The sequence below is a fragment of the Talpa occidentalis genome, unplaced genomic scaffold, assembly GCF_014898055.3.
Source record: "Talpa occidentalis isolate TD23 unplaced genomic scaffold, MPIMG_talOcc4v2.1 talOcc4.16, whole genome shotgun sequence".
Taxonomy (NCBI): Eukaryota; Metazoa; Chordata; class Mammalia; order Eulipotyphla; family Talpidae; genus Talpa; species Talpa occidentalis.
This window is the reverse complement of record NW_023601653.1, coordinates 81677036-81700455: the sequence shown is the minus strand read 5'-3', so window position 1 is coordinate 81700455 and position 23420 is coordinate 81677036. Positions and strand designations below refer to the sequence as shown.

Here is a 23420-nt window from a genome sequence, read left to right as displayed (position 1 = left end):
ACCGCAGGCAGCGCCGAACCCCCGCCGCCCGCGCGGCCAGCGGCCTCAGTGGACTTTGGAATAGCCCACTTGGGAGGGGAGGGGGAGGAGGGTGTTTGTAAATGCGCCTCTAATCGGATTTTGATTCCTGTCCTCTCCAGTCAGCAGAAAGCTCCAGCACTGTGGTTTCCAGCCCAGGCGGGGTCAGCTCGGGTGAGACACCGTGCGCCCTCGCGCCCCCGCTCCTCACTTCAGCCCAACCCCCCCGCTGCCGGGCCCCGTGGGCCGGCCCGCCCCGTCCCCCGCCGGCCCCGCCCCGTCTCCATCGGCCCCGCCCCGTCCACCGTCGGCCCCGCCCCGTCCCCGTCGGCCCCGCCCCGCCCCCCGTCGGCCCCGCCCCGTCCCCCGTCGGCGCCGCCCCGTCCCCCGTCGGCGGAGTCTGTGCGGCGGGAAAGCGGCGGCCCCCCGTTTGCGGGCGTCCGGCTCCGCGGAGATCCTGAGGGCCGGCGGGACGGGCGGCTGCGTGTGCGGACGAGGCAGCTCCAAGCCGGCGCGACCTTTGGAGCCCGCGGGGCACCCAGGTAGGCGCCGACCCCCTTTTCCCGCCACCCGGTTAAAGGCAGGGGGCGGGGCCGCTCACGCTGCGCACGCGCAGTTCCCGCCCGCGCGCCTCGCGTCCTGCCCGCGCGCCCCCCGCGGCGGCTGCTCCAGGGCTTGGGGCGTGGGGCGTGGGGCGTGGCGGGCGGGGTCTTGGGCTCCACGCGGGACAGACTCCTCGACTTTTCCTCTTCGAGCTCCCCACTCCAGTCCGATCCGAAACAACCGTTGAGCAGCTCGGGGGTCACAGGCGTCCAGGGGGCTGAAGTCCTGGGCGTCTGTGGAACGGCGTTCTCATTCCTTCCGCCCCTCGGAGGAGACTTGGAGAGGACATTGAAGCCCCTTAAACGCCTTCCCTCGAATCTGCCGGTCACTCTGCCCTTGGCACAGATGCGGAGGTGCCTCTAGAGCCCGCCGTGTCTTCCCCGCCCCCCCCCCCACCTGGGCCCTGGTCCCCGCGGAGGGGCGGGGGTGACCCCAGCCGCAGGAGGGTTGGGAATAAAGTCAGGAAAAGGGAAGCGAGAGCAAGTGCTGTTTCATCTGAGTCGATCCCCTACATGGAGTCAGAAGCCCCCGCGAGAAATAGAGACAGATACACACAATCACCTTTATCAGATTAAATTTGAAATTTCTTTTGCCACCCATAGTCAGGCTTAAATTCTTTGGCGCGCGAGCATGGCCTTTCACCGGCCGCCCCGACTTCCTCAGCCTCATTTTCCAACGCTCCCTACTGTCTCTCCTATCTTACGCACTTGAGGAGTGGGGACAGTGTCTCTCTACTGTGCTGCTTCACGCCTAACACCTGGGCTCCCGCTGCTCCTTTACTTGGCATTCTTGTCACCTCTCTGCTAGATGAACTTCTCTTTCAGGACTGAGCTCAGTCGTCCCTCTGAAAGCTATTTCTAGCCCTCCAAGGGCAAAGTAGTCATATCTTCTGCTGTGTCCTTGAAGTGTTGGACCGGCCTCTGTTATCAGTGGGGCTAGTACAACTCAGTGAGAGATGACTGAGCTCCTAACATTTACTATGCCCGGTGCTCTGAGCCGGTGGACTGAGTTGAATAGAACCAAGCTCCTGCCCTGAGGCACTCACAGACTGGGGAAACAGAACAGGTGAAGGAGTCCTCTGCTATTGTTTACAGGCTCACAGAGAAGTCTACCCTGGCTTTCTTACTCAGACCTCTCTTGAGCAAGCGTATCACAACTTCACATACCATCTTGTATCTTATGCCTCCAACTCTCCACTCCTGAGCTCTTCTCTCTCAACTTCAAGACTTACCTACTTCAAATTAGAAAGCATTTATTGAGCACCGGCACTGTTTGGTCAGTGATTCCTGATCGTATGCTTATATATATTTTTTAAAGATTTATTTATTTATTTATACAAGCACTGGGTACAGTCAGAAGCACAGGAGGGCGAGAGAATTCACCAGAGCCAGAGCGGGGAGCAGAACAGGCAGAAGGACCGAAGTACACTGCTGAGGGGAGCAGCGGGCGGCAGGAGAGGTCTGCGTGCCATGTGGGACCCTCCTGCCGGGAGCAGCCAGGGATCGAACCGGCGCTGCAGAGGCTGCGGGCAGCTTCACAACCCAGCGCTCAACCGCTGGGCCACCAGGGAGGCCCGGTATGCTTACATTTTAGTGCAGTTGTTAACGGGATTGAGTTAGATTCACCTGTCAAACGTTTTCACAGAGTTGTGCAGATGTTACCACTAGCTAATTATGAGACTATTTTCACTCCCCTCAAAAGAAACCCTGTATGTATCTACTATAGTAGCTCCCCATTTCCTCCTTCCTCCACTCATCTACCTTCTGTCTGGACATTTCATATAAATGGGATCATATATGTGACGTTTTGTTTTTAGCTTCTTTCTGAAACATGTTTTCAAGTTTCATCTGTTTTGTAGTACATAGCAGTAAATACTCTATTTTTTTTTTTTTTTTTTTTTTTTTTTTTTATTTATACAAGCACTGGGTACAGTCAGACGCACAGGAGGGTGAGAGAATTCACCAGAGCCAGAGCGGGGAGCAGAGCAGGCAGAAGGACCGAAGTACACTGCTGAGGGGAGCAGCGGGTGGCAGGAGAGGTCTGCGCGCCGTGTGGGACCCTCCTCCGGTGGCCGGGGAGCAGCCGGGGATTGAACCGGCACTGTAGAGGCTGCGGGCATCTTCGCAACCCAGTGCTCAACCGCTACGCCACAGGGGAGGCCCAATACTCTATTCTTTTTTATGGTCAGTAATATTCCATTTTATAAGTATACCACTTTTTTTTTTTTTTTTTTTTTTTTTAATTTTCTAGAGGCATGTCTATTTGTTTGTTTGTTTGTTTGGTTTATACATGCACTGGGTACAGTCAGAAGTGCGGGAGGGTGAGAGAATTCACCAGAGCCAGAGCGGGGAGCAGAGCAGGCAGAAGGACCGAAGTACACTGCTGAGGGGAGCAGCGGGCGGCAGGAGAGGTCTGCGCGCCATGTGGGACCCTCCTCCGGTGGCCGGGGAGCAGCCGGGGATCGAACCGGCGCCGCAGAGGCCGCGGGCAGCTTCGCAACCCAGCGCTCAACCGCTGCGCCACCTGGGAGGCCCTATAAGTATACCACTTTTTGTTTATCAGTTGAAAGACATTTGGGCTTTTTTATAATTTTACTTTTTTTTTACTATTTTTTTAAAAAGATTTATTTATTTATGCATACAAGAACTGGAGTACAAGCCAGAGGTGCGGGGGGTGAGAGGATTCACCAGAGACAGAGTGAGGAGCAGAACAGGCAGACTGACTGAAATACGTTCATGAAGGGAGCAGTGGGTGAGACAGGAGAGGTCTGCTGCACCATGTGGATTGCTCCCTGGTGGGCCGGGGATCAAACTCGTGCTGCAGAGGCTGCGGACTGCCTCACAGTGCAGTGCTTCACCCCCTGCACCACCAGGGAGGCCCGCCATAATTTTACTATTAAAAATAATGCTGCTAGGGCCTCCCTGGTGGCGCAGCGGTTGAGCCCTGGGTTGCGAAGCTGCCCGCAGCCTCTGCGGCACCGGTTCGATCCCCGGCTGCTTCCCGGCCACCGGAGGAGGGTCCCACACGGAGCGCAGACCTCTCCTGCCACCCGCTGCTCCCCTCAGCAGTGTACTTCGGTCCTTCTGCCTGCTCTGCTCCCCGCTCTGGCTCTGGTATACCCTCCCGCGCTTCTGACTGTACCCAGTGCTTGTATAAATAAATAAATCTTTAAAAAAAAAAAAAAGAAGTAAAGGTTTGTTTAAATAAAAAAAAAATAATGCTGCTATGAACATTCGTATACAAGCTTTCATTTGGACATAATTTTCGTTTCTCTCAGATATGTGCCTAAGAGTGGAATTGCTGGGTCATATAGTAACTGTATGTTTAACATTTTGAGGAACTGCCCACCTCCCTTATTCGGCATCCCAGTTATAGGTAACCTTTTAGGTAAATGCCTTTTAGGCAACTGATGTGTTGAAAGCAGAGGGTTGAGTTCTGCTGGGGCAATTTTTACAAATGTTGAATCTTTAGAATTGGTTGACTGAGAAGAATAGGATATGGGGGGGGCGGGTGTAACAGGGAAGACTGTGGGGCTAACTCTGGGAGTCATCCGCACATGACTTCTCTGCTGGTGGAGACTTGATCATTTCACACCTTTTAGTGCCAGAATGGGGTGCTGTGTCTTTTTTTGAAGAGGGTATGCTGACTCAGTGTCTTGAAGCCGTGCAGTGCTCCCCCCTCAAAGTCTCCCTTCTCTTTGGAGAGAACAGATGGGGAAGCCCTTCCATCTGGGGTTTTGTGCTTACGTGTGAGCATATGTACACATGCTAGAGGTCTCTGAAAAAGCTGGCCGGATCTGTGGGGAATCAGATCTCTCACACTGTGCCCAGGTCTCCAGGTCCCATGAGAAGGGAGAGTGGAGGGAAGTCTTCCTTCAGTCTTCCTGGTCATTCAGTGAGTGTCTCACTGGGAGGGGTGGAGGAATAATAGGCAATTTAGAGAACTAGACCAGTTACATAAATGCTGAGAGATAACATCAGGCATTGAACCTTAGTCCTGTAGACACTACCCATTTTCTGTGGGAGCAGGGTGGAGGCAGGTATGGGGGCAGGGGAAGGTCTTTTTAGAGGAACCTGCCAAGGCTGAGGGTAGTGCAGCTGAATGTGCCAAGGGGACAAGATTGGTAGAAAATCCGCAGGATCTTTGCTTTCACAGGAGCAAGGTAGTGAATGTAATGTGTTTGTGTGTGTCTGCATTTTCAGTGGCAGGTTCTGAAACGTCCTGGATTCTGGATCTGTGCCTACTGATAATCTGATGAGGCTTAGCAATCTTAATAAAAAGGGACAGGCTTTGGAGCAGGAAGAGATTCCTTTCTGGAGAGTGACAGGGAGTTTAACCAGTTCCTGTTTACCCTTTTCTTCATATTGTTAGCTACTGACTTCTGAGATTACCAATACTTAAGAATAACTTTAGGCAGGAGAGACCTTTCTCTACACATCCCCTGTGTCTCAAAAGATTCAGGACTCCTAGGTTCTGTCAGATCCTACGTAGCATCATTATGTGGTCAGAGATGGGTTTTCTAAATTCCAGTAACAGCACTAATAGTGTTTGTCTCACGATTTTTAAAGGAGAGGGAAACTCATCACCATCACTGCCACCCTCCTCCAAAAGGCTGCAGGCTCTCTGGAGTGAAAGTCATAGAATCGATGACATTCTCTAATGAACTTTTCTTTCTCGATGGTTATCTTGAGTTTGAAAAAGACTCTTTTTATTATTACGGACCCAAGATAGAATATGAAGCAGGTGCTTAATTCTTGGGCTCGGAGGCCCTTTGCTTTCCATCAGGTAGAACCTTGTGGTGAAGCCTCCCTTGGGGCTGGGAATGGCACTTTGGGTTCCAACAAAAGTGAAGCGTTTGACAGTCTTGTTCAAAATACACTGAAAATGAGGGTCCTGTGCTTTTGTCTTTCCCTTTCATGGAGAGGGCTCTCTGTTTGTTATCTCCTTATCTCTGCAGGCCTTGTCGGTCCTCTCTGTACCGACCTTACCTCTCTGCTGGCTGCCCCACTGATGTACGGACTTACACATGATGAATTGTGAACTTCTAGCCACATGCAGTGCCCTTGGGTACTTGGAGGGAGACACTTACCACAAGGAACCAGATTGCTTAGGTGAGTACCTTTTTGAGGACACAAGTTTAAAAAAAATTGTGAAATAGCCAGAAAGAAAAAAAAAAATCAGATGGTTTCACTTATAGGAGGAATACAGAGGATCCAAATAAGGGATCGGGGAGCAGGGGGAAAGGTAATTATAATAAATTAAAAATAAAAATCAATAGGCAACTATAGATCAGAGACATTCTACAGGGAAAGAGGAGGGAGAAGGATCAAAACGGGTGGGAAGAGCACAAGGGACTATGGTGCTGGTGCAGGGGTGAATTGGTGGTGGGAATTTCACGGGATCTACACCCGAGAGGAGAAAGCATACATTATACAAAAATGAAGAATGATGTAAAATATATATAAAATTTTTAAAAAATGGCTTGCATTGAGGGGGTCTGTTGAATTTCTCAATCCATGGGTATGAAAGCATGCAGGCTGGGTGGAGCTTCTTCCAGGGTTCTTTGTACATGTTATTCTGTCCCTGAAGAGAGTGTGAAGGATCTGATTCGTTACTTGAGACACGAGGATGAGACTCGCGATGTGCGGCAGCAGCTGGGGGCAGCCCAGATCCTGCAGAGCGACCTTCTACCCATCCTGACCCAGCACCGCCAGGACAAGCCTCTCTTTGATGCTGTCATCAGGTCCGACTTTTAAACTTTTTCTCTGTCCCAGCCTTTCATGTGAGAACTGATAGGTTTTGGTGTCTGTGCCTAATAAGGAAACTTAACATCTTCTCCCTTTACTCTCTCCCCAGGCTGATGGTGAACTTGACACAACCAGCCTTGCTCTGCTTTGGTGCTGTGCCCAAGGAGCCTAATTTTCGGCACCATTTTCTGCAAGTATTAACTTACTTGCAGGCCTACAAAGAGGTGAGGTGTTCCTTCAGAGTCCCTGGGGCAGAATTTGAGGGCAGTGGGGAAGGAGTAGGTGGGTGCTACTTAAGATTCATCCCCTATTTCCTAGGCCTTTGCCAGTGAGAAGCCTTTTGGAGTCCTCAGCGAAACCTTGTATGAGCTGCTCCAGCTGGTGAGTGAGTCTTCTGCCTTACAGGGTCTCACAGGACAGCTAGCGCCTTGCTTCTCCGGACAGAGCCCCAGCTGGGCCCTGTCAGGCCATCCTGAGTTTGGAAATATGGTCCCAGTTCTTGGAGCTACATACTCCAATCCACAGTCTCTACTGCTTCAAGGCTGCCGAACTCTTTCTTCTAATCTTGCTCCTTGCTTCAGTTATCCAGCCAGGTTAGATGCCACCTGCCTCTCATAGGAAGTCTCTGGATCTGATCCCCTAACTCTTCTTCTGAGTAGGGCTGGGAGGAACGGCAGGAGGAAGACAACTTGCTGATTGAACGGATCCTGCTGCTGGTCAGAAATATTCTCCATGTCCCAGCCGACCTTGATCAGGAGAAGGTGAGAGGGTCTTGGGTAGTTTGAATTCTTGTGCTTGATTAGGTTCAGCTGCCCTTTTTAGGCTTCTCAGTCCTCTGAAAAGTCTGGGGAAAGACTTTAGGGACCTTCGATCAAGGAGTGATTTGGAGACCCTAAAGGGCAGTGGAAGGAGGTGACCTTCCTTCCTCTCCTCACGTCTCACTGCTCAGAGGATTGATGATGACGCCAGCATCCACGATCAGCTTCTCTGGGCCATTCACCTCAGCGGCCTAGACGACCTGCTCCTCTTCCTGGCCAGCTCGCCTGCTGAGCAGCAGTGGAGCCTACATGTGCTGGAGATAATCTCCCTGATGTTTCGTGACCAGGTGAGATCCTGGCTTACTGGCCCGGTCCCTTCACCCTTGTCCTTTTCTGCTGTGTGGCCTGAATTGCTCTGGCAATGCTGCATTATTGGGGGTGTGCCGGTGTCAGGTAGAGCAGCCTTGCTTTAAGTTTGTGGTTTCATCAGCAGTGCTGTTTCATTCACTCTTTCTGTCCCCAGTACGTGTGAATTCAGACTAAAGGATGGCTGTCCTCTCACCCTTCCTGTTCCCCATCTAGAACCCCGAGCAGCTGGCAGGAGTAGGCCAGGGGCGCTTAGCTCAGGAGCGGAGCGCAGATGTAGCAGAACTGGAGGTGCTACGCCAGCGAGAGATGGCAGAGAGGAAGACTCGAGCCCTTCAGCGAGGCAACAGGTGAGTGCAGAGAGCTCTGCCGTGTTCCCAGTCCTGGGTGGAATGGAATGCCGAGGACTTGGGCCGCTACGGTCATGGTGACTCGCTAGTAATTTACAGTTATGACACATGCTGATGGGCTAAGAAAAATAGGGATCAAGCTTCCGAAGAATCAAGGAATCCCCTGAACTTACATTTTTTCCTCTTCAGGCATTCTCGATTTGGGGGCTCCTACATTGTTCAGGGGCTGAAATCCATTGGGGAGCGGGACCTCATCTTTCACAAAGGTCTCCACAATGTGAGTCTGCTGCCATCCAGGTGGGGCGTTGTGGAGTTGGGGTGCGGGAGGGGCCTTGCTAAGAAGGGCGAGCATTTCTGGGGGTAAAGATTCTCTGTCGTTCCTCTGAGAATGTTGGAGACAGTGGGCAAAATGGCATCTCCAGCATTAGCCATATTGTCTTCACCTGTATCTTCAGTTAGTACCAAAGGGTGAAACCTCCTAAGAGTTTGTTCTGAGAAAATCGCAGTACCAGGAATGTGGAGAGAGCTGCAAATGGTGGTTAGGAGGAACTCTAATGCCAACCCAACCCCCCAGCTCCAAAACTACAGCTCAGATTTGGGAAAGCAGCCCCGAAGGGTACAAAAGCGTCGCCAGGCTGCCCGGGAGCTGTCCATTGAGCGCCGTTCAGCCTTCAACGTGAGACTCTTCCTCAAAGACTTCTGTGCTGAGTTCCTGGAGAACTGCTACAACCGGCTTATGGGCTCAGTGAAGGTGAGCGCCTTGGAGGGGTAGGACATAGAGGTGATGGGGGCCGGAGCAGGTGCTCAGGACACCTGTGGAGAAGAGTATGCGGGACTGACCCTGGATGAGGACAAGGAGGTGAGAGATGGCGACGCTCTTAAGAGGGAGTGGGTTATTGACATAACGGAAAGAAGGTCTACAGAAGCTGCCTCAGAGGAAGGGAAAAGGAACGTGGAAGAACCAGAGGAGACCCCGACAGAGACAGAGACTGTTACAGCGGTGTCCAGGGCCTGCCCTGCTTTCATCAGATGGGGTGAAGTTGGAAGCCCTGAGGTCACAGGTGGCCCTTTCTTCCTGGACATTAGGATCACCTACTTCGGGAGAAGGCTCAGCAGCACGATGAGACGTACTACATGTGGGCCTTGGCTTTCTTCATGGCCTTCAATCGAGCTGCCTCCTTCCGGCCAGGCCTGGTTTCTGAGACCCTCAGTGTCCGTACCTTCCACTTCATTGAACAGAACCTCACCAACTATTATGAGATGATGCTGACTGACCGTAAGGAAGCTGCTTCCTGGGCGCGTCGGTGAGTGGATTGAGAATTGGGGTCAGAGTAGACGTTTTGGCTGAGCTGGGGATCTGATGCATGAATTCTAGATGGTACTTTTTTCTACCTGTTCAGAGTTAAGGTGGTCAGGCCGGGGAGTGAGGACCCCTTGGATCTTCTGGTTTTCGTGGCACTGTTTGTTTTTTTTGTGGGGATGACTGGTACTGTTTCCATGAGCCAGTGTCCTAAGTTATCCTCCACTACTCTTCTGTCCCTTGTCTTGCAGTATGCACCTGGCTCTGAAGGCCTACCAGGAGCTGCTGGCCACAGTGAATGAGATGGACATGTCCCCAGAGGAGGCCGTGCGGGAGAGCAGCCGCATCATCAAGAGTGAGACCCTGACCTGTTTCTGATTTGGGCTTTCCCTATCTCTTGACCAGTATCTTCCTCTTCTCAGCCCAAACTTCATCTCTCCTTTTCCCAAACTTTCCCGACCACTCCTTCCATCCCTTACCTTTTCCCTATTCCTAGATAACATTTTCTATGTGATGGAGTACCGAGAGCTGTTCCTGGCGCTCTTTCGAAAATTCGATGAGAGGTGCCAGCCCCGCTCTTTCCTCCGTGACCTGGTGGAAACCACCCACCTCTTCCTCAAGATGTTGGAGCGGTTCTGTCGGAGCCGTGGGAACCTGGTGGTGCAGGTGTGTGTGTACTCAGGATGTGGAAAAGAAATGCGGGGGTAAAAGGCAGGGGCACTTTCTCTTCATATTTTCTGCAGCTTAAGCTGATCTCTTAGAACTGCTCTGATGAAGCGCTTTCTTTGTATGTGTTGCCGACATGAGTCTGCTAACATTTCTTTCTTCCATTAGATTAATCCCTCATCATGTACCATAGATATCTTAATTCATCCAGAGTTACAAATATATTGACTACCTACTGTGGGCTCAGCATATAAACTCCAGGGATTCATAATTTTAGAACTTAGTGATTATGCTGTGATATTTCCTGGTTATATTTCAGAAACATTGTAGTGAAATAGAAAGAGCCTTAAATTAAAAGATCTAGGATCTCCTGTATTAGTTACTGCTGGAATAAACTCAGGCTGTTATGGCTGTGTCTAGAATCCTAAAGTTGGGATTATAATATGAGCCTGAAATGAAGTAATAATAAATGAAAAGTCTAGGGCAGGAAGATAGATTCAAGGGATTTGTGTCCTAGAGACACAGGAACTCTGCTTTGTAAAAATCATCCTATAATTTTGTTTGCTGCACAACTTCACTTAAAAGGAGCAGTAGTATCAATGAGACCTTGCTAAAAGGTATTTTTATCCTCAGGCTCTACTGGATTATCAGTAATAATTATCATTTGCTATCATTTAGCAAGTGTTTGATATGTGTCAGATGCTGTGCTAAACTGTCCATGCAGTCCTCACAACTTGTAGGACACATGCTAAGAGTGGTCTTGCTAGAAGTGACGAGTGTCAGTACTAGAATACAGATCTGCTGGAATCTAGAATTCTTGCTTCTAACCTTTGATGCATAGAAGTATCAACTCCTTGAATCGAGCGTGAAATTCAAAGGCTTTCCAGCCCATCCTGTTTATATGTAGCAATGACTGGTTCACAGCAGTGTCTTGGAAGGATCAGGTCTGGAATACTGACTCACTCGCCTGCTTTTCAGGCGAGAAAAAAATTACCGGTTATGTCCGCATACTGCTTTGCCTTTTACAAAGCCTTTCCAAAATTCTTTTCAAAGAATTTTATATCCTCATAGCAAATCTATTCATTTATAGACGTTGACGATATCATCACTTTCACGAAATCATTGACCCCAAGAAATGAATCAAGTGCTGTTTCTGTTTTGCCATGGCATTTTATGCTCAATCACCTTTTAGGTTTTAGCCATGCTATTATGCAATTTACCTTTTTTTTTTTAAAGATTTATTTATTTATGCATACAAGAACTGGGGTGTGGGTGAGAGGATTCACCAGAGACAGAGTGGGGAGCAGAATAGCTTATCTACTGAAATACACTGCTGAGAGGAGCAGCGGGCAAGACAGGAGAGGTCTGCTGTGTCATGTGGGTTGCTCCCTGGCCATCTGGGGATCAAACGTGCTGCAGTAGCTGCCGATTGCTTCATAATGCTGAGACTTAACTCCTTGTACCACCAGGGAGTCCCAATTTACTTTTTTATTTACCAATCCTCCCCCACTGGACTGCAGTCTCCTCAAGGACAAGGGAAAAACTGTTCACTGTTGCTTCCCCATTTCCTATGAATAGCACATAGTATGTCTACTTAATGCAGACATCTGAAGATATCTGAAAAGACATTGATGGGAAAAGTGACTCCTTAGCTCTCATGCCATCCTTAGATAAATCTTTCTTCATAGAACAAACGAAAGAAGAGGAAGAAGAGAAAGAAAGTGCTGCAGGAGCCTGTGATCCCTGGTGATGTCCCCCGTGGCCCAGAGGAGCTGGAGGCTCTGTGGCCCTCCCTGGCGGAGCAGCTGCAGGGCTGTGCCCTGGTAGGTGGTTGCAGAAACCCTGTCTTCCTTGAGGCTCTGAGTGGATCTGGGTTTGTCTCCTCTTATTGGCATAGCCTTAATCCCTCTCTAGGATCCTGACCTCAGCCTGGATTCCATGGTTCCCTTTGATGCAGCCTCAGAGGTACCAGTGGAAGAGCAGCGGGCAGAAGCCATGGTGAGGATTCAAGACTGTCTCCTGACTGGCCAGGCCCCACAGGCCCTGGCCCTCCTCAGGTCTGCCCGGTAAGGCTCCTGCCCACCCTTCCTCCTGGTCCAGCTCCTGGCTTTTGCAGGAAGAATGAGGCTTTCACTGTGGCGCAGCCTTCTCAGTCTTCAAAAGTTCTTAGATCCAGAAGCTCTGGGTCTCTGTACTAAGCCCTGAGTCCTGGGGAGTTTTGATTGGTGTATTGGGATTTTTGTTGTTTGTTTTTGTTTTTGAGAAATACTAGAAGACACAGTCAATTGGGGAGAAAAATAAAGATAATTCTACTACCAAAGATAGCCATCACTAGCATTTTCATGAGTAACTTCCAGTTTTCTCCTCTGTGTTATATGTAGACATACCATCTATTGCTTCTTTTATAAAAATGAAATATTGCACATACTAACTTAGAGTAATTTTCTACTTTTCAATATATTGTGAGCATCATTTCTCATCAGATATATTTCTTTTTTTTTTTTTTTTTTAAAGATTTACTTATTTTATACAAGAACTGGGGTACAGGTCAGAAGTGCAGGAGGGTGAGAGAATTCACCAGAGCCAGAGCGGGGAGCAGAACAGGCAGACGGACCAAAGACACTGCTGAGGGGAGCAGCGGGCGAGGCAGGAGAGGTCTGCCGTGCCATGTGGGGTTCTCCCTGTCCAGCAGGGAATCGAACTGGCGCTGCAGAGGCTGCAGACAGCTTCGCAGCATAGCGCTCAACTGCTACACCACCAGGGAGGCCCTCAGATGTATTTCTATAACAGGTTAATGTCTTTACAACACCATCATGTGAATATGTACATTTGTTCAACCAAACATTTAGATTGTCTATATTTTGTTCTTTTTATATATATATATGTTGCATCACTTTTTTTTTTTAATTTATTTTATTTATGTATGTATGCAAGAACAGAGGTGCAGGCCAGAGGTGTGGGGATGAGAGGATTCACCAGAGACAGTGGGGAGCAGAAAAGGCAGATTGACTGAAATACACTGCTGAGGGGAGCAGTGGGGAGACAGGAGAGATCTGCTGTGCCATGTGGGTAGCTCCCTGGCCAGGAATTGAATTCATGCAGCAGTGGCTGGCAACAGCTTGGTAGCGCTGAGACTTAACCCCTTGTGCCATCAGGGAGGCCCTGCTTTTTGTTCTTATGTGATTTTCATTGTAACATGGCATAAGGAAAATTTTTCCTAAAGTCTTTGCTTTATTTTTGAGATAACAGTTTCTCTTTCCAGCTGATCATTGAAGTAAGTCTCCCATTTCAAATTGTAAATCAAAATCTCTCTAGCTAAAACCTTTTCTTTTGTACTCCAGGGAGGTATGGCCAGAAGGAGACGTGTTTGGCTCTCAAGACATTTCCCCAGACGAAGAGATTCAGCTGCTGAAAGAAATCCTGTCTGCCCCTCTGCCCCGTGAGTCTCATTCCCTTCACATCTCCCTCCAGCTGTTATCTCGCACAGAGTGACAAAGGCAGCAACCCTCACTCCTTTAGGGCACCAGGGGCCAGAGGAACAAGGAGCAGAGGAAGAGGAGGAGGAAGAGGAGGAGGAGGAGCAGGAAGAGTTGCAAGCCATCCAGGTGTCGGAGAAGGAATTCAATTTTCTGGACTACCTGAAACGGTGTGGGCCGTGACGGCTGAGTTGGACCGGTGGTGGAGATTTGTGGAGCTGTGGGGATGAGCAGTGTCTTTCATGTGCTGACATCCTCTCCCTCCTTGTCTTGGTGCAGCTTTGCGTGCTCAACTGTAGTCCGAGCCTACGTGCTGCTGCTGCGGAGCTACCGGCAGAACAGTGCTCACACCAACCACTGCATTGTCAAGATGCTGCACCGGCTGGCCTATGACCTCAAAATGGAGGCCCTGCTTTTCCAGCTCTCAGTCTTCTGCCTCTTCAATCGTCTGCTAAGTGACCCTGCTGCTGGGGCCTACAAAGTGAGGGGATACCAGGGAACAGGTCTAGAGGCATAGCAGAGTCCTGGGCTAAAAGGCTTTTTGCTTCAGGAGATAAATGGTTCTGAGTGGTGTCAAGGGTGAAGAGACGAGAGTGGTAAGGAGTTGGCAGGCAGGTTGAGGGAGCTGTATGGGGAGGGGCAGGAGAGTCTAGGGAGGAGGGACAGATTAGGAAAAATACCTACAGGGCCAGGTTTATGTGTATGTTTAGGCTGGAGACATAACAGCCTCCCTCGCCCGCAGGAGCTGGTGACTTTTGCCAAATACATCCTGGGCAAGTTTTTTGCATTGACTGCAGTCAACCAGAAAGCCTTTGTGGAGTTGCTGTTCTGGAAGAACACAGCCGTGGTTCGAGAGATGACCGAAGGCTATGGCACCCTGGATAGTGGGTGAGTGGGAGGATGGGCGGTGGAGGTGAGTGACCTAGTCAGAGGGTCAAAGCCAGAGGAGCTTGCACATCGTTTAGTCCAACCTTTCTTTCCCTTTCATAGGCGGGAAAATACGTCCCTTAGGTGAAATGCTTTGTCTAAGATCACTCAGAAAGGATTTGGTACTGGAGCCTCAATCTTCTGTCCACTCTAGTTCCCTTCTCCCTCGCTAGCCTTCATAAGGTTTCAGTTGGGATGCAGAGAAGGGGTGTGTGTGCCCTGCCCCAAAATGTGCTGGGAAGGCTCAGGGATGCGTAGACCTATGGTTCTCTTTCCCTTAGTATCTCAGCTCATCTCCTTCCACACATTTCTTTTTCTGTAAGACTCTTGGACCCCACCTACAGTGTCAGGTTCTATAGGCTGGAAAATGTCTTAGTTTGACTTTGGGGTTCTTTTTTTTCCTAAACAACAACCAAACACGCTCAGACTTTAAGGTTCTTAAGTGGAAGGAGGGGTAGGGGAAGGAAGCACCCTATGTCTCTGCTGCCTGGCTTCTCTGAGTTACCCACTTTGCCCTTTCCTGATAGAACTAACCAGAGAGGGCCTTTAGGCTCCTCTTTTTGTTTTTTTGTTTTTTTTTTGTTGTTGTTTTTTAAAGATTCATCCATTTATTTATATAAGCACTGGGTACAGTCAGAAGCACAGGAGGGTGAGAGAACTCACCAGAGCCAGAGCAGAGAACAGAACAGACAGACCGATGAAATACACTGCTGAGGGGAGCAGCGGGCACGGCAGGAGAGGTCTGCGCACCATGTGGGAACCCCGCTGGTGGCCGGGGATCAAACCAGTGCTGCAGAGGCTGTGGCAGCCTTGCAGCCCAGCACTCAACCGCTGCTGGGCTCCTCTTTTTGAACCAACAACCTACATACTCCCCTATTCCTTTCCCCATTTAGATCAGCAAGTCGCAGAGCCCCTGCATGGAGCCCAGAGGAGGAGGCCCAGCTTCAGGAACTGTACCTTGCCCATAAGGATGTGGAAGGTACAATGCTACAAGGCCTTGAGATTTGGAAAGTTTATGAGAAGGGCAAACTAAACTCTAAGACCCCTCCTTACTTCACTCCTCCACCTCCAGGGCAGGATGTGGTAGACACCATCTTGGCACACCTGAGTGCTGTTCCTCGAACACGCAAGCAGGTCATCCACCATCTAGTACGGCTGGGGCTGGCTGACAGTGTCAAGGACTTCCAAAGGTAGGGACAGTGCTTGGAGGTGATTGAGATGGGGAGTTCTCTGCTCTCTCCCTGGCCCCCTCTTTCACTGTCACTCCTAACCAGGAAAGGAACCCTAATTGTGCTGTGGACAGAGGATCAGGAGCTGGAGCTTCAGCGGCTGTTTGAGGAGTTCCAGGACTCAGATGGTGAGTGAGGTGGAAGCTTGGGGAACCTCTGAGATGAGAGTCAGGCTGTCCTTTTCTTCTTCTTTTTTTTTATTTTTTTAAGATTTATTTATTTATTTATACAAGCACTGGGTACAGTCAAAAGTGCGGGAGGGTGAGAGAATTCACCAGAGCCACAGCGGGGAGCAGAGCAGGCAGACTGACGAAATACACTGCTGAGGAGGGCAGCGGGCGGCAGGAGAGGTCTGTGTGCCATGTGGGATCCTCACCCGGTGGCCGGGGATCGAACCGGTGCTGCAGAGGCTACAGGCAGCTTCGCAACCCAGCGCTCAACTGCTGCGCCACCAGGGGAGGCCCTGTCCTTTTTTTCTTTACCTTCTCTTGTACTCAAGGAAATTCTATCCCTTCTGTCCACTTACTATATTTGTGGTGTCATTTTTGAATGACTTGCTCTAGCTTCTTCCCAGAGATTTCTGATGTCCTTTCCTCATCCCTTTCTCATGTTGTTCCTGGGTATTCACACTTCCCCTCCCTCTAGATATCCTGGGTCACATCATGAAGAATATCACAGCCAAACGCTCACGGGCCCGAATAGTGGATAAACTGCTGGCTCTGGGGCTGGTGGCTGACCGGCGGGAGCTATACAAGAAACGCCGGAAGAAGTCGGCATCCTCTAACTTGGTAAGAATCCTACACTGGCTGCGCCACCTTGGTGACTCCCTGACGTGCTCCTTAGAAGTAGCCTGTACAGACTCGTCCTGCCTCAGGCTTTTCTGCCTGGTCCCCTCACGGGGTGGGTCAGGGACCAGAGGCCTCCACTTGGTTCCTCATTTTGTCTCCTTTTTCCATTTCCCTGACCTTTGAATTTTAGCCTGATGGAGGGGAATCCCTGAAAGATTTTTGCCAGGAAGATCTGGAAGAAGAAAACCTGGCAGAGGAAGACAGTGAAGAGGATGAAGAGAAAGGAGGCGGCTTGGAAGCAGAGCAAGCCCAGGGCGGCTCAGTCCTTTCCGCTGGAGGCCTTGGGCAAAGCCTGCGGCAGGAAGGTGAGGCTCAGCCTAGAGACATGTCCTTGTAAGGCACAGGGTTAGGAACACGTGCCCTTTGTAAGTTTCCCTTCTTCCATTAGGCTTTTCTGCTCCCCTCCTGTGGCTCCAGAACTGCCTGATTCGAGCAGCTGATGATCGGGAAGAGGATGGTGAGTGGAAAGTTATATTTTAGGACTAGGGCCCTAGAGGCTGCCCAAGACTTGTTCTTGGGGTAAAAGATGAGGTCTTTCTTCATATCTTCACCACGTGACTATTTCTCCTATCCTAGGATGCTCCCAGGCAATTCCCTTGGTGCCATTGACCGAAGAAAATGAGGAAGCAATGGAAAACGAGCAGTTCCAGCAGCTGTTGCGCAAGCTAGGAGTTCGGCCTCCTGCCTCTGGACAGGTAAATACCAATTACCATGTCAGCTGAGGCAATGATAGTGCTGTTTCAAAATCTACCTCGCCCCCCTCCTCTTGCCGTTGCTAACACTGCCCTCATCGCCTGTCATTTTCAGTCGAGGTTCCTGCAGCAGCTGTCCCGCTAGTCTTCATTCCCAACCTCTCCTCCCTCTTAAAGGAAGGAGCTGCATGAGTTATCTTTCTAAAATATGGTTTTGGGGCCTCCCTTGGTGGCACAGCGGTTGAGTGCTGGGCTGTGAAGCTGCCAGCAGCCTCTGCAGCGCCGGTTCGTTCCCCAGCTGCCAGCGAGGGTCCCACAAAATAAATAAATAAGTAAATAAAATAAAATAAAATATGGTTTTGATTGTTTCACTCCCCTGTCCAGAGCACTTGGTGGTTTCCTGCTGTTTGTAAAACAGGGTCCATCGCCTCAGAGTTGTGGGCCAACCATGGTACCTTCACAGCCGTACCACCCACACACCTACATTACAACAGTCTTCCTGGACTATTTTCCATCCTCCAAATACTGATCATACCAGTCCCTCTACTGGAAGGCTCCAGTTACTCACACAAGGTGAAACATACACCACCCTTCTTCCTGAGAGTCTCCATCCAGCCTTCAAAAATGATTGTCACCTCCTCAGAGAACCTCAATCCTTATCACTCTTTCAACCCCTGATGTGAAAGTGGTCACAAGAATTTGTTCATTCCCTGGATGTTGGCTCTTTGTCCCATTAGATTGTGATTCCTCAAGAGCAGGGATCTTGTTTGATTGATCCTCAGATGCTCAAAAGTCATTAATTTATTTACTAAATTAGCAACTCTAGTGAAGTAGAGGCCAGTCCTTTACTCTCATTTTCAACTTGTTTGTCCCTTTAGGAAACCTTCTGGCGAATTCCTGCCAAGCTGAGTCCCACCCGGCTTCGGCAGGTAGCAGCTTCTTTGAGTCAAGTGGAGGAGGAGGAAGAGCTTCAGCCAGGGCTGGACCCTGGAGAGCAATGCCCTGCAGAGGAATACCGAGCACAAGCCCTCAAGGCACTCATGGTGGCCCGGAAAAAGAAAGCAGGCCTGGTAACCCCAGCAGGTAATAGTTGCACCACTTACCTGTTTAGAACTTCTCTGTGCCAGCCCTGGTAACCTAGAGGGCTGGTATTCTGGGAATATTCTGACCTAATTCAGTCCCTCTTCCAGTCATCCCAGAGGAAGGGCCTGCTGCTGGGAAAGACCAGCTGAAAGCGGCTCCCAAGAAGCGACACCTGCTGGACAGTGACGATGAGCAGGAGGAAGAGGGGGACGGGAGCAAAGGTAAGGACTATGCTTGGGGCCTGCCTTTCTCCCAGCCCCTCGCACTCTTCATAAGCACTACCAGCCTCTCCCCCTTAACATATTTGGGTACTTTCTCTCTTCTCACCCCTATCCTACCTGTGGCAGCAGAGTTGAGAGCTCCAGGCATCCAGAAGAAGAAACGGTTTCAGATTGAGGATGAAGATGAAAATGACTGACAAACCAGAAGCCTGGGGACAGAGACGGAGTCATATTTAGATGAAGAATTTAAATTTGAGCTGGGAGGTGATGCATGACCCAGACACTCCTCTCACTGGACAGAAGCCATTTGAGTCCTAGACTTCCCATGGATTTAGGGTCTGGGAAGTTTCGGTGACAGCATCGGACACCACTGTAGTCACTTCTTACTTCCCCCAGTTTTCTCAGTATGTCTGAGCAGCTCTCTGAAGACTTATTCTTCTAGCAACTGTCTCTTTGGGTTATTAGCCCTCTTTAGCAAGTGAGAGGAGTAGGTGAAATACAGAAGTCTGTTCCTTTTGGCCCCTTGGGAGGTGCCTACCAGCACGAGATGGTGGGCCTTTATGACACAGTGGGTGAGGATTTGCACCATTTTCTAAAGGCAACAGATGCCCCCACCCTCCTTTTCATTTCTGTGATCACCCCTAAGTTGATCTAAATTGCTGCAGTCAAGATAGGGTGGGACTGCAGCGCTCTCCAGATGGTGAATGTATTGGATTTGTGTTTGGTATTAAATTAAACACGTAAAATTAAAAGTTGTCAATGTTGATATGACTTGCCAGTCTAAGTACCCCAGCCCTCTACCTGCTGTGTTCTTGGAAGAAGAACTAATTGTTAACTATTACAGTTAAAAGGGACTGCTAGCCTTTCCTTCTTTTTTCTGCTTTTGCTACTGAAGACACACAAAAGTATTTATACATACAAGAACTAGGGTACAGGCCAGAGGTGTGGGGGTGAAAGGATTCACCAGAGACAGAGCAGGGAACAGAACAGGCAGACTGACTGAAATACACTGCTAAGGGGAGCAGTGGGCAAGTCAGGAGAGGTCTGCTGCACCATGTGGGTAGCTTCCGGGACAGGGATCAGACTCGTGCTGCAGTGACTGGATAGCTCCAAAGGTTGCATCTTTTTTTTTTTTTTTTTTTTTTAAGATTTATTTATTTATTTATACAAGCACTGGGTACAGTCAGAAGCACGGGAGGGCGAGAGAATTCACCAGAGCCAGAGCGGGGAGCAGAGCAGACAGAAGGACCGAAGTACACTGCTGAGGGGAGCAGGGGGCGGCAGGAGAGGTCTGCGCGCCATGTGGGACCCTCCTCCGGTGGCCGAGGAGCAGCCAGGGATCGAACCGGCCCTGCAGAGGCTGCGGGCAGCTTCACAACCCAGCACTCAACCACAGCGCCACCAGGGAGGCCCCAGAGGTTGCATCATAATGGTCCCTTGAGCCACCAGGGAGGCCCTGATGGAGTTATTTTGATGCCTCCTATTTTGATAGGTAACCATCAAGCAATGGGGAAAGACAAAACTACCGAAGATTTTTAGGGCAGTGAAAGTCTTCTGTATGATAGCATAAAGGTAGATACCGTGACATTATATATCTAATAAAAACCATAGAACTATACAGTGCCATATAGTTCCTGTAGTTTTCGTATAGGCTTAGAAAGAAGTCCCATCACAGGGCCTCCCCTGGTGGCGCAGCACCAGTTCGATCCCTGGCCACCGGTGAGGGTCCCACATGGCGCACAGACCTCTGCTGCCGCCCACTGCTCCCCTAAGCAGTGTACTTCGGTCCTTCTGCCTGCTCTGCTCCCTGCTCTGGCTCTGGTGAATTCTCTCACCCTCCCGCGCTTCTGACTGTACCCAGTGCTTGTATAAATAAATAAATAAATCTTAAAAAAAAAAAAAAAAGTCCCATCATAGCAATGAATGTGTTTAATTGAGTGCTATGCTAGGATTCACAAGGTAAAACAAGAAATTTCTCTGGTTTGGTCTGACTTGCCAATAGGTTCTTTTCCCCCATTTTTAACCTGATAAGTCCATTGAATAAGAATCATTTTGGGATTTCTACCCAAAAGTCATTTGCATCCCTGCCTTTATGTCCCTGCTTCCCCAAAATATAGGGCAGTTTTTGTTGACCTAGGTTTAGGTCTGGGGAAATCCTTATGGTGACAATACATGGGGCAAAAAAGGCATTAGTCACAAAGGGAGAAGGTCTGTGTGTCAGCATGAACCAAAGGTGAGGAGGACAAAGTCTGAGCAATGAAGAATTGGATAAATATTTGTGAATCTTGGGACCTTCACTGCTTTCATAAGACAAACAGTGGCTTGGATAAAGGGAAGGTGGAATGGATAAAGTCATTTAGATTTTGGAAGCATCCAGCAAAGACGTGTTTAGACCATTTGTTCCTCTGGCTTATTTCTTCCTGAAACAGGTAAGGACTGTCCACAGCCTGGGAGGGTGGGAATGAAGCTATGACCAGCATAATTGACCTTTCCAAGGGCTAAGACTACTAGCTCTGCAAGTTCTTGGTGTGTGTTTGTCCCCAGCCTTTCCCCATTCCCAGTCTGAGCAGAGTCTCTCCAACAGAGCTGTTCCTGACAAACCACCATGATCCAGGTTGTGCTGCTCCTTTGCTACGTCTTGCTGTCCTCAGTGACGGCCTTTCCAGGAAATGCCCAGGAAGGATCCCCAGACGTCCAGCCATCTTTCACAGAAACTGGACATCCTCCAAACATGCTCTCCAATCAGATACCTCTGCCAGATCCCAAGGCATGCCAATATCTCCTGCACACAGCCCTCTCTCTCACCCCTCTGCCTGAGTACCTGTCTACCTTAGCTCTGGAACGAGCCCTGGAGGAGGTTGGCTGCTCAACTGAGGCTCACCTTCTGCAACTTCAGCTTATTAGGATGGGAGAAAAGGACACCGTTGACACCTTCATTCGTGAGATTAAAGAACACAATAAGGAGGAAGGGGTTGGCAACACTAAGGTCATTCCAAGGGCTCTGGGGGTAGCTGCCGGGGAGCTTAGGCGGGTCCAGCGCTCCGTTGCCCTTCCTGAGGCATGCAAGTCTGAAAGCGGCTGGGTGCTCTATGAGACAGCAAAGCTGATGATTGAATTTGCTGAGAAGCTGCCTCCCAGTGAGCTGTTAACAGAGTTCAAGAATTCTGCCGTCAATGTCACCCAGCAGTGCACAGAAGAGTCTTGGTCGCTTTTGGAAGAGCAATGCAAAAAGCTGATAGCAAGCCCTGAAATGAAGGATGTCTCGATCCCTTTAGAGGATCAGTTATACTTTTTCAAGCGTTTTGTAACCATTTTGGTTCGTATTATAATGGACAGCTTATGGAGACACTGGCAAATGTATTTAGGATAGAGGGGACCTCCTGAGCTTCATATTTCCTTTCTCAGTGTCCCTGAGAGGCCTGGGTAGCAGGGCTGGGCACACACAGGGCTGGGGACAGCTCAGACCAGATATTTGCTATTTTAATCCTGATGTAAAAGGCATGTGACTGGATTTAATTTTGCCCCCTCTTCATAGGTACTAGCATCTATTTCTCCTTCCAATTTCTCTTTCAGTTATCAGATATTTTGAATCTTTTATGTACTAGACATGAAGGTATTGTAATCCTTCCCCATTCATTTACCTTTTACATTTTAACTCTCCAATTGGGTGCTGTGGCTTGGTTAGGTTAATTTTTTAAACAGAAAAGAGAAATAAAAAGTCGCCTTCAGGGCCTCCCTGGTGGCACAGGGGTTAAGTCTCAGCGCTACCAAGCTATCACCAGCCACTGTGGCCTGAGTTCAATCTCCGCCAGGGAGCTAATCCACATGGGCAGCAGACCTCTCCTGTTTCCCCGCTGCTCCCCTCAGCAGTGTGTTTCAGCAGATCCACTTGTTCTGCTCCCCACTCATTTTTAAAAAGTTGCCTTGGGCCTCCCTGGTGGTGCAGCAGTTGATTGCTGGGCCACGAAGCTGCCCGCAGCCTCTGCAGCACCAGTTTGATCCCCAGCCACCGGTGAGGGTCCCACATGGCGTGCAGACCTCTCCTGCCGCGCCCACTGGAGAGCTTCAGCAGTGCACTTTGGTCCTTCTGCCTGTTCTGCTCCCCACTCTGGCTCTGGTGAATTCTCTCACCCTCCAGCGCTTCTGACTGTACCCAGTGCTTGTATAAATAAATAAATCTTTTTTTAAAATAAATGAATAAATAAATAAATAGTTGCCTTTATACCATAATCACAGTTATCTGATCTCTCATGTGTGTGTGTGTGTGTGTGTGTGTGTTTTCTCTCTCTCTTTTTTTTTTTTTCCCCCCCTTTGGTTGCTAGTTCTTCACAGATCTGAGAATCAGATGACATAAATCTTACCAGTCCAGGTGGCTGGAATGAGGATTATTCTCTGCTTAAAACCTGGGGGTGTATTAAAATAGAATCAGTTGTAAGCCCGTGAGTTTTACAACCTCTACATATTCTAGACCACTACTGCCTAAGGTGATTTTTTTGCATGATGTGTATTTTAGATCTACCTATCCAATATTGTCAATACTTATTCCACGTGTCTGCTAAACACCTGGGGATGGTACAACTGAGGGACTGATTTTACCTTTTCTTTCCACATAAGTTTTAAATTATTCATAACTTGTGTTCTTGGTACTGCACGGTGATATGTCAAAGTGTTATGGACTAAACTGTCCCTTCCGCCCCCCGCCTTGTCCCCTCCCACATTCATACATTGAAGACTTAACCTTCGCGTTAGGCTGTTTTTGGAAACAGGGCTTTTGAGGAGAGAATTAAAGTTAAATGAGGCCCTAAGAGTGGGACCCTAATCCAATGGGGCTGGTGTCCTTGTAAGAAATGGAAGGGCAGGGCCTCCCTGGTGGCACAAGGGGTTAAGCACAGCACTGTGAAGCTATTCACAGCCTCTGCAGCACCCCTGGCACCTCTGGCCTGTACCCTAGTTTGTGCATAAATAAATAAATCTTTAAAAAAAAGAAATGGGGGCCTACCTGGTGCTGCAGGAGGTTAAGACGCAACCTATGAAGCTACCCGCAGCCACTGCAGCACGAGTTCGAGCCTCAGCCAGGGAGCTACCCACATGGTGCAGCAGACCTCTCCTGACTTGCCCGCTGCTCCCCTCAGCAGT

General features: G+C 49.5%; 2 protein-coding genes across 8 annotated transcripts; both read left to right on the top strand.

Annotated features, from left to right (window-relative positions):
- Nucleotides 1-444: 444 nt before the first annotated feature.
- On the top strand, nt 445-19269 carry TIMELESS (timeless circadian regulator). 6 transcript variants are annotated; one of them, XM_054696710.1, is made up of 30 exons: nt 445-560; nt 1962-2197; nt 5579-5732; nt 6211-6364; nt 6478-6592; nt 6687-6749; nt 7028-7129; nt 7318-7473; nt 7709-7842; nt 8032-8119; nt 8417-8593; nt 8929-9146; nt 9394-9497; nt 9639-9808; nt 11497-11631; nt 11723-11874; nt 13150-13247; nt 13328-13454; nt 13564-13765; nt 14027-14172; nt 15105-15190; nt 15284-15401; nt 15486-15568; nt 16086-16228; nt 16419-16593; nt 16677-16745; nt 16865-16983; nt 17859-18063; nt 18171-18284; nt 18411-19269. In XM_054696710.1, exons 3-30 carry the CDS (start codon nt 5648-5650, stop codon nt 18479-18481), a joined length of 3609 nt encoding a protein of 1202 aa, XP_054552685.1. In that variant the 5' UTR covers nt 445-560; nt 1962-2197; nt 5579-5647; the 3' UTR covers nt 18482-19269. The 6 variants fall into 6 exon arrangements, with proteins under 6 accessions (XP_054552685.1, XP_037370904.1, XP_037370906.1 ...); XM_037515007.2 differs by lacking the exon at nt 1962-2197; XM_037515009.2 differs by lacking the exon at nt 1962-2197 and having other exon boundaries at nt 18414-19268.
- Nucleotides 19270-19838: 569 nt separating this feature from the next.
- Nucleotides 19839-22379, top strand: LOC119248487 (apolipoprotein F-like). 2 transcript variants are annotated; one of them, XM_054696826.1, is made up of 2 exons: nt 19839-19856; nt 20869-22379. In XM_054696826.1, the coding sequence occupies exon 2, from the start codon at nt 20890-20892 to the stop codon at nt 21652-21654; it is 765 nt and encodes a 254-aa protein (XP_054552801.1). In that variant the 5' UTR covers nt 19839-19856; nt 20869-20889; the 3' UTR covers nt 21655-22379. The 2 variants fall into 2 exon arrangements, with proteins under 2 accessions (XP_054552801.1, XP_037371342.1); XM_037515445.2 differs by lacking the exon at nt 19839-19856 and adding an exon at nt 20196-20713.
- Nucleotides 22380-23420: the final 1041 nt, after the last annotated feature.